We start from the raw sequence: 12,782 nt of genomic DNA, 5'->3' as shown, positions 1-12,782 counted from the left end.
CTGCTGCCCAGCTGGCCTGGCTTCACTGACAGCACCCCCAGATCTCCCAACACACCAGGGGAAATCAGGCCATGCACATCCATGTTTTGTCTGCCTGGGTCTGCTGGCACAGCCACCAAAGACAGGTTTCACACCCAATCAGTGTCTGTGTGCAAAAATAGCACAGGCAGTGCCACTTCTCCCACACTATCAGAAGGAAGTCAAGGTCCTTTGAAATGAGGTTTCATTCCCATAAGGGCAACAAAAAGCTCAGCTCGCAGTAGCTTGAATTGTTAAAGCTCCTTGCTAAATTTTATTTGGTGCCCTCTTTTGAAAGGCAGTCTTAAAGCTGGGGCTTAGGAGAAAACATCTTCAGTAAACAACCTATAGGAGCATGGCAGCGCCTCTAAATCTTCTTCTGGCAGCCCTCGTTCCACTCCATCTTCGTTCCTGAATAGCTGCTGCATATTTTATGTAGGAGATATTTCATACTGATGATTGTCTGGGGCTATTACATTTCAGACCATTTCAGGCAAACAGCAAACTAGAGGGGGAAAAGAAGTCACTCTAAATGCAAAGTGTAATGAGGGCTCTCACAGGGAAATGGGCCAGGGGGGTTGGAGGGGACGTGGGACCCCCTGCGTGGCCCTCAGCTCTGCCAGCACTGCTTGGGGATGAGAAAAGGCAGAGACACCACACACCCCACAGCTTTCCCAGGTGGGCAGAGGAAGGGCTCACTGTACCTGTAGCACTATAATGTGATGGAAAGTACAGCAATAATAGCAGGATGGCAGTCTTCAACTGCTGCAAATGAGGACAAGCCCACACCGAGCAAACGTGGATGCAGAAATAAAGGAAAAAAAACTGCTTACCTATAAAAGGACGCAGATAGGCAGGGATCTCCAGCAAGATACCTCCACTGCCAACCCCTAACTGGGGGCTGGGAAGGGGCGGATCCTGACTCCACCCCTTCCTGTCACTCAGGTGCATTGCATGCACCTGAGCTCCCCTGCATGGCCCTGCCTTCCCACCAGGTGCTCCTTCAGGCCATGACTTTGCTTTTCCACTACAGTACCCAACTGCATCTTTCGGAATGCTGCGTGAGAGCAGCACACAGTGACAGCACTGATCAGATCTGCTCCGTGCATCGGGTGTGTGCAGATCCCGCGATGCACAGCCCCTCCTGTCTGCTCCTGGCAGCTGGGACAGCTGCTGTGCCACAGCTTTGATTCCTCTCTGTTTCCAAACCACTGCTGTCTACTATTGATCACAAGATGCAGACATCTGAGGTCTCAGATGCGTTACATCAGGAAGCACACTGCATTTCAATAATTCAGTGTGCCTGGAGATGTTTGAAAACAACACAGCGCTTCGCACTCGTTTTGCAAGAGCACAGGAAATTTGGGCAAGTGGAGCGTGGCCCACTGGTGCAGGGTGTCACTGGTTGTTGGGCTGCACGCAGCTCTGTGCCAGCTCCTACAACAGCCAGCCCCGTGGCTTGGGGGGGTTCTGCCACACAGCTGATGCATGCTCAGCTGTAAGGTAAATAACTCCTAATGATGGTACTCCACAAGGGAATAGTATAGAGAATGGTATATTTTAAGTAGTTCTATATAAACAGTATACAGATAATACCAAAGAGAAGATGGCTCACCTTTATGATGACAAGGCTTGCAGGGGACTCCACGTGGGAGGGATCTCCAAGAAGAGATCCTTCCCTAGTGGTGGTCAGCCCTTAAATGGGGTTTGAGAGAGGTGGAACCAGGCTCCACCCCTTCCACTCACACAGGTATATCACCTTCACCTGTGCCCCCATGGCTAACTCGGTGCTCACCTCAGGTGACCAATCAGTGGTTCAGGCCGTGATTCAGCAGTTCCCATACACTCAGCACAGCAGCATTGCCATAGACCTCAGCCACAACCAGTATGGCAGCTGCAGACCCAAATTAGTGCTGTCCACACAGCAATCTGCTTTATCAGTACAAATAGAGGTGCTGCCTCAATAGGGGTGATGCACAAAATTCCACTGAGTCTACAGCACAGGAGCCACCCAGTGCCGTGATGCAGCACAGCGTGGCACTGCATAATATGGCACAGCACGGCACGGCACGGCACAGCATGGCACATCCTTCATAAAACTCACGCAGAAGTCCCTGAGCTGCCTTCCCTTCAGCTGCCACAACCAGCCCTGCTCCGTGGCACACTGAGCCCAGTGTTGTGCCTCTTGCTACAGCTTTTGTTCCTGTGAACATTTGAAATCGAACAAGAACGCAAACATTTGGATTCCAGACACTTCTCAGCCCTATCGTTATTTATCACACTTGGCTCTGCTCCTGGAGTCAGGGCCAGGAGAGGCTCCAAATATTTTGAGTTATTTAATATGCTGCACATAGATCAATCTTGCTCTCCCCTCTAGCCACAGGTTTCCCTTTGTGGTTTGCTGCACAGTTATGATGTCCATCAATATCTAAGTAATTAAAATCCACCATTATGCAGGTCCTGGCTGCCTTATGAGCTTCTCATAAGCTATAAAACATTTCATGGTCAACTTTCCTTAAGTGCCCAGGAGGTCTGTAGCACCTCGGCTGCTGCCATCATCCCAAAGGTCCCATGCACAACGGCTCTGCTGGAAAAGCAGCGAGCCCCAAAACCTCCTGCAGCTGTCCCTGCACCACAGCCCCCCTGTGTCTGGTGCCAGAGGGGACAAACTGGGAGGCAAGTACTCGTCTTTCTCCTGCTTGGCTCAGCTGCTGGTCTCATAGCAATTTATCAGTAACAACCAACTTTGCTTTGCAGTTTCCACTAAGGAGGAACAGGAGGGCTCAGAGCGTAACTGCCGTGACCTCCTTGGCACCACTGCTCGCTCGAGACACGATGCTGTGCCCTGGGCATGGCATCCCTTGGAGCACCTGGCCTGGGTGAAGCTCAGGGAGTGCAGAGGGCTCCATCACTGCCTGGGGGATTGCTCATCTTGGCAAGAGTGACTACAGTCCAGATATGATGAAAGGACAGGGCTCCAGCCCAAAAGTGCTAATTGCAGCTCAGTCGGAGGAGGAGACAGGAGCTGCTACATTATGCCTAATAAGGGAGAGCAATAAGGAACAGATTGAAGAGCCATCACCGCAGAGATGATGAGCAGGGGCTGTCCCAGTGGCACGGCTGTGCTGGGATTGCCCGGGGCGCAGCATCTCCCGTGGATTGCTTCCACCATTTGTGCACATTGCTCCACCTGCTGTGCCACGCTCCGTCTCACACGCTCCTTGCTTTGTGTCCCTGCCAGTGTCTTCCCGGCCCTGCCACCAAGCACCAGCACAGCCAGCACAGGAGGCTGTTCCTGTGTTCCCATGGACTCGCTGCTGGGAACCAGAAGCAGTGAGAAGCGAGAGGACAGCTGGAGGCTGCGTGCAGGGCCCTGGGGAAAGGGCTCACTTCAAGTCCCCAGGGTAGGCGCAGCATTTACAAAGCTTTTCACCATTAGAGCCGTTCATAAATAGAAAGAACCAGCAACTAAAGCATTAGCATTTGAATAAAAATAGCTTTACAAACCAGCCAGAGCCAAAGCCGGGGCTTGGCAAAGGTCTCCAACCTCCTTCTAGGACTGTGAGTGCAGTAACCACACGCAGCCCTGCAGAGCCTGGAAACACCCGGGTGTGTGGGGACGGGACAGCGTGCTCCCCGGGCTGGGGGCACGGCGGATGCTGTCCCTTAGTGGAGCTGGGAGCACACAGCCGCGTGTATCCTCACCCCTGGCACTGAGCGGGGACACACTTTGGTCTCAGCATTGTGAGAGCAGGGCTGTCTCCTCCTGTATTTACTCAGAGCCGTGCACAGCGGGTCCCTTCTTTAGGATGAGGAGCTGCAGTAGTTTGAATAGTAAATACCACGAAGAAAGTCCATTACTACGAAATACAGATTTTTTCCAATAAATAAGTCATGGCTGTATTTGCATATATAATACCAAAAGGAGGCATCTGGGACAACTGCTGCTGGTTGCAGTACTGCCTGACTTCACGATTAGCAATAGTCCAATGTCTCCATCCTTCAGCTCTCCAGTTGCTCCGGTTGGTTTCATATAATGTGGTGCTGCTGCTCGGGCAGAACCCTTTTCATGCATCTCTTCACGGAGAAAGCTCTGCCACGACGGCTGGGAATGATGCAGCCCCACCACAGCCCACGCCACGCCAGTGCTGCCCATGATGGGTGCAGTACGGGCAGCACTGGGTGCAGCTCCCTGAGCTCACACAATGCCTCTCCCGGGTTTATCAGCTCAGCGTTGGGCCGCTGCTCCGTGCCTGTTTGCACTTGGTCATGCAGCCAGAGGTTGCTAAACCGGGATAAACAGCAGCAAATAGCAACGGCCGCATCCCCAGCAGAGCGGTGCAGCAAGGCGAGCGGCGGCACGCTTCCCATCAGCTGTGTCAAATGGATTTCTGAAATAAAAAGGAAAAGAAAAGGGAAAAAAAAATAGAAAAAAGAAAAGGCACTGCTATTATTGCAGCGAGAGGCTGCCTCACGCTGGGCTCTGCTGCTAAATCTGTTCTGTGTTTACTGTCTGCAGGAACAGTAGGAAGCCTTCCGAAAAGGCACCGGGGTTCCTCAGATTTTCAGCAATCAATCATGATTTGCTTGAGCCATTTTTATCCTAACAGAAATGGAAAATATTTTTCCTGGTGTAATTTCTACTGATCAAAGAATTTTCCTCAACAGAGAGCAGCCCCAGGGCCCCGCGGGGGGAAAACCACAGAGGAAACTATTTCCCTAACGAGGAGCAGGGGAACGGGCTGCATGCAGGGGGTGAGCCAGGACACGAGGCCTGCAAGGCTGCGAGCGGGCAGCAAGGCTGGCAGCTCTTTTCCCAATTAATTTGCTGAACAAGAGCCTTGGTGTGTGCCTGCATGCAGCCGAGCACAGTGCCTGGGGGTATCAGCACCTCCCTGCGTGCAGATGGTGCTGGTGGAGGCAGGAGCCGCTCTGATAGTGGGGAGCAGACCCTGTGCTAAGGGGCAGCCATCAGATTTTGTTTACTTTCTCCATCAGCTTTCCCTAAACAGCTTCAGTAAACGCTCCTCACTGTGGCCGGAACTGACTCAGCTTGCAGCACGGAGGGGTTTTTGTGGATGGGCTCACCGGTCTCGGTAACCCCGCGACGCACTCGGTGCTGTTTACTGATGGAGGACTTTTTTTAGCTTCCATTTGTGTTTGGCGTCAGAGTGGAGCATGGATCATCCCTGCTGCCCCCACATTGCTGGGACAGAGCTGCATGGGGACACCCAGGACTGCTCCTACTGCCATGTACCCGTGCTCATGAGCAGCAGAGTCCCCTGCAGACGTTAACACCCCCAGCTCTGAAATGCTTTCACCCTTCCCTGCCTGCCATGGGAGCAGAGCCCGTGTGGCCATGCCTATATCCATGCACAGGGCATCATCCTTGTCCCCTTTTCTCCCCTCTGGCACAGAGCTGAAATAAACTTGCAGCACTAAAACTGTTTGAACTGTGTGCATAAATAAAACAATGCAGACAGATGAAAATATCCATAAAGCAGATCTGACATTTGACAAGGATTCAAGGGCAGAGCTCTAGAACAAAGACAAGGCTTCCTTGTAAACAAGGCATCAGTCACTTAGATTACAGTAATTAGACACAGCGACTGCTGGGAAACTTCTCGAAAGCATCGCTGCCGGAGCACAGAGCATCGGGTGCAGCGCTGGGTGCGCAGCACTGCAGGACCCCGCTCTGCCCTGCGGACTTCAGCCCAGTGCTGGGAGCCACCACCTCTCCTCCTCCCGGGGAAGGGCTTTACAGCTCTGTTATTGCTCCCGAGCAGGAGCTGACGTGTGATAGGAACCAATACTGACACAGCGCAGCGACCTGACCTGACCTCAGCCATGGGGCTGCGCTGCTGGGGACAGCACAGAGCCATTGTGGGGGTCCCATCTCTGCATCTCCTGGGCTGGGAGCACCCCAGAGCAGCTTCCAGCATCTGACATCTGTGCTATGCCCGTGTGCTGCTGGTGCCATGGCCACAGCAGAGCCCGGCAGCTGGATTGGGATGCGGTGTGCCCCAGGAGCAGCGCTGACATGGGGGTGCGGAAATCGCTTTTCATTGGTTACAGGGCGAAGGCTGTTGGGCCACAAGAGAGGGTGACAGTGAGGCAAACACCATCTGTTTTCTGGGAGGAACTCTTTTATTACTGAAGGAATGAAACCCGAGACTGATGACACCGTAATTTCAGGCTGATCTCCCACACAATTTACATTCCCACTGATTTCCCAATAAATCCCCACAGCGCAGCGCTGGGTGTTTTCCCATTTGATGAGTTCCCTCAGCATCACCCAGCTCAGTGTTCCCCAACCCCACAGACACATTACACCCAAACAGCTGCAGCTGATCTGACGTTGCCTGGTGTTGGGTGGCACTGCTGCGAGATAAGGAGCGAAAACCGGTCCCTGCAGGGTTCCCTTATCAGTGTCCTGCAGTGTCCTTGGGTGAGGTGCTCGGCCACAGAGGCACGCAGCCCCACTGCAGGGCAGCCCAGAGGGGGTGGCAGCCCCGGGGTGGGGGGCACTGCAGACCCACGCCCGTTATCCCCAGCAGGATTTCCTCCAGCCCGTCCCCTCACTGCAGACAATGTGCTGTCTGACAGCCGCCGCCGTCGCCCTGCTCCAGCTGTCGGGAGCTCCAGGAAGATCAAACAGGAAACTCGGCAGAGAAAGAGAAGTTCGTTCGTGCCTGGAAGTCTGAACTTCCACGCTCAGCCTGCCCGGCGCGGGAGGAAGATGTTGAAGTCAGCACACTGAGCGCTGCCCCGCTCCCCTGGGAGCAGCAGGGCACCACGCAGGGCCCCCACCCACCACTGCCCGGGGCAGCACTGCTCATTGCAGCTGTTCAGCACTGCACCCATACAGCAGCTGTTGTGCCAGCACGCAGCGTGGCACTGGGAAGGCCTCCCCATCCCAGCAGCCCCACACCCTACGGAGCCTTTTTCTCCAGAAATCACGCTGTTGAACTCAAGGTTTCCCTGGAAGCACGCAGGCTTTGAGAGATGCCAGAAGTTTCTCTTTCTGTTCTGTTTCATCACAGGAATGATTTACTTACTGTAAGTGGCTATTCATTATGTCCTGCGCTGCGTTATTAACTCAGTGATCGTATATTTAGCAGGGAATTTATGAGAAACGAGGAGACATTCATTATCAAGAATCCCAAAGACTTTACTCTTATATGGTCTCCCTCCAGCAGCAGCTGAGCAGCGTTCTCAGCCCCACTGCAGTGCCTGACATGGAGCTGCTCACACCAGAGATGCACACTGTGTGTGCTGTGCCATCGCTTCCCAGGGGTCACTTCTCTCCTAGCACTGCTCCCTGGAGCCGTAGAGGAGGAGAAGTATTAAGCAGACTTGGTGCACATTTATTCCCCATTGACAGCTTCTCGGGATGGAATCGCACCTAACCACGTCTTCTGGAGTGAGAAATGTTGGGCTTTTCCCCATATTTTAGGCAGTTTTGTGAGCAGAATGGTTTGGAACTGAGCTGAGAACTCTTCTTTCCCAGCAATCGAGCTGCATGCAGCACAGCTGCAATGGGAACATGCAGCTCCATCTGAGAGCACGAGGTAGGCACTGGGAACACACGTGGCCAAGTGGATTCCCTGATTTTATAAGCAAAGAGCACAGACTGCACTGCGATCGGGGGACAAAGGTTCCCAGGTACTGTTAAAGAAACAACAACATTTAAATCGATAAAGGGAAAAACAAAACAAACCAAAACAAAGCCAACAACGGATCCGTGCACATCAGCAGGGCGCCGTGCAGAGGCTGCTGGAGCTGGGCCAGGTGCTGCCACACGTGTGCACGGAGCTCTGACAGGTTCCCAGGAGGAGCGTGATGAACTGGTTCCTCCCTCACCTCCAGCCGTCCACAGCACTTCGGGTGCACCCCCAGATGTGTTTCTCAGCCAAGAGCAGAGAAGCTGTGAGCGGGTGGTATCGCTCCTAAGAAGGGCAGAGCTCCTGCAGTCTGCACGGGCAGCAGGCTGCGGCTCGGGGTGCACCAGCCCAGGGGGAGGGTGGGCAGAAAGGGCTGCCCTCAGCTCACAGCCACTTCCAGAATCTCAGATCTATCCTCTAAACGACTGCAAGGCGATTCCTTGTGTTCCCAAAGGGAACCCCAGTACCCCAATACCACGCTGCAATGCCTTTCCAGCACAGAGCTTTGCTTTGCACCGAGGCGTGAGCCCCACGTGAGCTAAAGACAGAGCCCATGTGGGTTCGAAGGCTATAATTTCACTTCTCTCCTCTGTCCCAAAGCCTTCTAAACGCTCTATTTCTGAATATTTAAGATAGGACTTTGCCAAACAAAGATTAGAGAGTTAATCCTTGTTTCTTTATGAGGAAGGTAACATGGTTTAACAGCTCACTGCAGTTCTAAAGGCAGAAAGCTCCATTTGTTAGGGTAAGTTGGCTGGCTCCCTTCTTCTTTTTTTTTTCTGAATCTATTACAGCTAAATTCCTTATGGCCAATGAATCTGATAACAATTGGTGCCCCTGATTGCACTCCCACCCCCGTGTTTGAGCTGTCACAGGTCTGCTTCCTTATTCCATCCCGACTGCCAGAACCAGCAGCTGCTCGCGTTGTGCTGGCAGTGCTGAGCACGATGCCATCCTGCTCTGATGCCTGCTGCCCTCCCACAGCCCTCGGGAGCTGTGTGAGCAGCTCAGCCCAGCTTCAGTTCTTTCTCTCCATCCTGCAGGGCCTGGAAGCACTCCTGAAAATCTCTCCAAGGGAACAATGGTATTTTGCTTCTTGGGGGCTGTGACTTCTCCAGCACCAGCACTCTTTGGGACTGCTGCATCTGTCAATACCGAGGTGATGTCACAAGCCATGCAGGCTCAGGCAGGCTAGTGAAAGGAAAGCTATGCAAAACATGCTTTCACGAAACACAAAGCATCCCAACTTGCCTTGTTTGGAGTGATTTTGGACTGCTGCACAAAGGCAGATCAGGTTCTGGGTTTGAGGGGCAAAGGCACCGGCAGCTCCCAGCTGCAGAGCTGCAATCCAGCACTATGGGGCTGCAGATGCTCCGGGAGCAGCACTGGTGCTCACTGCAATGGGGCAGCGGGAGGGGGGTTCTGCTGCAGGGGCACTGCTGGCTGCTGCAGGAGGACCCCAAAACCCAGACCCAGCCTCCTGCTGACAGCCCTATAGAGGGATCCTCCGGGCCCATCACGTCCTGAAAAGCGGAGCACAATTAGGGCTGTGGCTAAACTGTTCTGCAGAGACAGAAAAGTGGGTTGGAATTAATCCTCCCATTAATGTGTGAAACAGAGCGTTTACATTCATGAAGCAATTATACAATAATAGCAGGAGGGCTACGATAGGAATCGCGTCGTGTCTGAAGCTTCACTCCAACCCAATACATGAATAATTCCTCCCAGGCATTGCTGGGAAAGCAATATTAAAAAAGGAGGAAAAAAACCCACCAGATGAGGCATGCTTCATCTCTCAATTAAGAGTTTAACACAACTGAATTTATGCAAAGTGGGAAGAGAAGCTCGAAGAGACAAAGGCATTTGTTACTGCTCGACGCAAGATGAGCTCACAAAATGCATTCTTCATCCTGGCAGCTTTCTGATGTCTTACTCCTGAAGCATCAGTTTTATTCTCGGTTTCCATGGCAGATACTTTTCTGAGCTTGTGTCTGCCATAAATATTGCTAATCTATTCCCTCAGCCGTATCTCTGCAGATACCTGCAGCGTGATTCCGTGTGCGGTCGGAGCGCAGGGACGTGGGCATGCTAACACTCCTGAGCTCTGATTTCAGCCAGGGGAATCACACCGTGCAGAAGGAGCGCTCGTTCGCTGCTCTCCTGGTGCTGACTGTGTCCTAAGTCCTTTGCAAGTGTACAGTGAAGTGGGTTTGGCAGTTGGGTCGGACACTTTTCAGGCAGATTTTCCCCACGCTGCACTTCAGGCAGCAGTTGTCCTTTCTGCTGCTTCCCCCATGTACTTCATTTTAGCGAGCAGTGATAAAACACGCTGCTCTTCATGGGCAGAGAGAGCAGCCAGCCACGGCACAAGGCCCTGTTTTGAGGGTGGATTTACCCTGCACATGTTGAGCAAACACCGCTTGATGTGTGCCTCTCAAATCCAGCAAGGCTACAACGTGGTGAGAGGCTTTTCAGTTCTCCTGGCAGGAGGAGAACTGTGAGGTTTTGCAAAGGTAGCCTTCGAGACACCGAATCGTAAAGAAACTCTGGCAAAACTGCAAGAAGGAGTCCATGCAACGCAGCGAAGCAGAACGGGAGGAAGAGCCCCAGCACGTGCAGGAGAGCCCCACAGGAGCAGCCCGGGCCAGCAGGATGCAGCACCAGGGTGTGCCGCTCTTGGTCGCGATCCTGAAGTCACAGAGAGGAAAGCTGTCAAACATTGAAGTGCAACCTACTCCCTCTCCTAAAGATAAAAAGCCAAAGAGCCCCACCAGAAGGAAGTGCACCGGTTCAGTTATTGTCTCAGCGCACGGGGCTGGGGACTGACGATTGTTTCGCATTGTCCAGCGAGCAGCACAGCCCACAGTCATTCCTATTTTCCATTCTTTGCCACACAAAGGCCCTGCACGGAGACTTGGTGTGCTCCTCTCAGGCTCCAGAGCTGCTCGGTTGCAAGATGGGGTCCTGCAGGGCCGTGCGTGGATGTGTTGCTCAGCTCTGCTTGCAGGGACCAAAGTTTTGGAGGAGGCAACGGGAGTGACGTGCAAGCAGGCAGCGTCAGCACCGCGTTCCTGCTGCAGCCATCCGTCACCTCCACTGCTCTGTCACAAGGGAACCCCCGGGGGTGGGTGCCCAGACACAGGCTGGTTGTGGTGTCCTTCTGGCAATGAGTAACAGGGGTCATCCCATGGCTGGTAAACAAGCAACTGAGTTTTCTAAACAGTGCCTCTGCAGCATCCGGCCCGCGCTGAGCAGAAGCACTGCCCCCAGCCTCGAGCTACCTTCGTACCCAGAGCCACATCCTGAGCACGAGGGAGCTGGAAGCCTGGGGCTGGGGTGCACGGGTGGGGTGCCTTCAGAGTGATTACATTTCACATTTGCACCGCTGAGCTGGGCATCAGAGCAAAAGGTGCTCGAGGCAGGAGCAGAGCAACCAACCGCTCAGAGCTTTGGCTGCAGCACAGAGCTCGGGGTGGGGCAGAGGTTTCACCTGCAGCCCTGATGTGTGCAGCTGCAGTGGTAATGGCTCAGGAAAGTCACTGCTGAAGACACTACAGAGCAATTCCTTTGGTAAAGCAGTTGCCACTTAGAAAGTAGAGCTTTGTGAGCACTAAGCATGACCTGTGCCATCTGGGAAGCAGCAGAAGCATGTCCTGCTCAGACCTGAGCAGCTTTCACTGCTCTGTTGCACTTTTGTCTGTCCGAGATGCAGGCAAGAACACACCCGCAGGCACAGGCTCACAGCTAACACCCCTCCCTGGCATCGCAGAGGTTCTCACCTGGAGCCTGGTGCAGCTGACACAGCTTTATGAGCACAAGGAGAGGCCACCAGCGCAGCCCCAACGCACAGCAGTGCTGGGGGTCGTGCAAAGCCCATTCTGCACCGGGGCAAAGAAACCATCCCCACCACAGAAACACAGCAAAGCGTTCCACTTGGTTGCACGACAGAGGAAGGTTGGCAACTTAAATGTTAAACTCGCCTGTGACTGTTCAGTGCTGACATCAGCGTGACCTCACCGCTGTAACTTGAGCTCCCCGCTTTCCCTCGGAGTGCCTTTAAAAAGCCGAGCAGAGCGCACGCACCGCACAGATCCCTCCAGCAGAAGGCGAACCCCAGGGCAGCGGCGGTAGATGAAAGCAAAGAGAGGGAAAACGGCCTCAGCCATGTCCACGTCGCTGAGAGTGAGCCCATCGGTGCACGGCTACCGCTTCGACACCGCCCTGCGCAAGAAAGCCGTGGCCAACATCTTCGAGAGTGTCGATGAGGAGTCCCTGCAGAAGCTCTTCAAGCACTCCGGGGACAAGAAGGCGGAGGAGAGAGCCAAAATCATCCTCGACACCGACCAGGACGTGGAGGAGAAAGCAAGAGCGCTAATGGCTCTGAAGCAAAGGCGGAAAGACAAGCTCCTCCAGTTCCTGAAGTTCCCGAAATACTCCATCAAAGTGCACTGAGCTGGAGGGAGCAGCCACAGAGGAGAACGTTCTGGGACGAGGCTGCCACAGGCAGCACACCCCGAGCTGCTGCTGTGCCCGGTGCTGCCAGCAGGATGCTGCTGCCCGGCGCTGCAGGCGGGATGGGACGCTGCAGTGCCCAGTGCTGTGTGCCCACCACTGCTGCTGGGACGCTGCCGTGCCCGCTGAGAGAGGACCGACTCACTGCATCCCAGGACACTGCAGCAGTGACGTGAGCCGACGGCGCCCGTCTGCTTCGCCTGCCTGAACTATTAGCTGAAGTTTGAAACTTTCTAAGCCTCGCTGTTGTCCGTGGAACGGAGATTCCAGGCACTGATCATTCCTCACTCTGCATTTGTTAAAACGCATCGTGTGAGTGCGATGCCTTCAGCCTTCAGGGAACGCATTGCCCTGCGGACAGCGCCCGCCTGTGCCTTCCCTCCCTCCAGCAGTGTGCACGCATTAAGAACTGTTTGCACAAAAGCAATAATAATGACAGATTTCCCTGAATTTACTGTGAATTGCCTTAATATTTTGTTCACTTCCCATTAACATGAATATTTAAACACCGTAATTGCAGTTCGTATTTGTATTGATTACATTCGATATTGGACAAAGTACTCCATGGTAATATTTTACGGCAACGTT

The 12,782-nt window shown here is 53.6% G+C and overlaps 1 protein-coding gene across 1 annotated transcript; it reads left to right on the top strand.

Annotated features, from left to right (window-relative positions):
• Positions 1-11,757: 11,757 nt before the first annotated feature.
• Positions 11,758-12,197, top strand: TCIM (transcriptional and immune response regulator). Its single transcript, XM_065747127.1, has one exon. It carries the CDS (start codon positions 11,814-11,816, stop codon positions 12,132-12,134), a length of 321 nt encoding a protein of 106 aa, XP_065603199.1. The 5' UTR covers positions 11,758-11,813; the 3' UTR covers positions 12,135-12,197.
• The last annotated feature ends 585 nt before the right edge of the window (positions 12,198-12,782 follow it).

The sequence above is a fragment of the Cyrtonyx montezumae genome, unplaced genomic scaffold, assembly GCF_038088225.1.
Source record: "Cyrtonyx montezumae isolate F1298 unplaced genomic scaffold, pur_monq_1.0 scaffold_42, whole genome shotgun sequence".
In the NCBI taxonomy this organism is placed as follows: domain Eukaryota; kingdom Metazoa; phylum Chordata; class Aves; order Galliformes; family Odontophoridae; genus Cyrtonyx; species Cyrtonyx montezumae.
The sequence above is the reverse complement of the archived record's forward strand: the minus strand, read 5'-3'. Positions and strand labels throughout refer to the sequence as shown.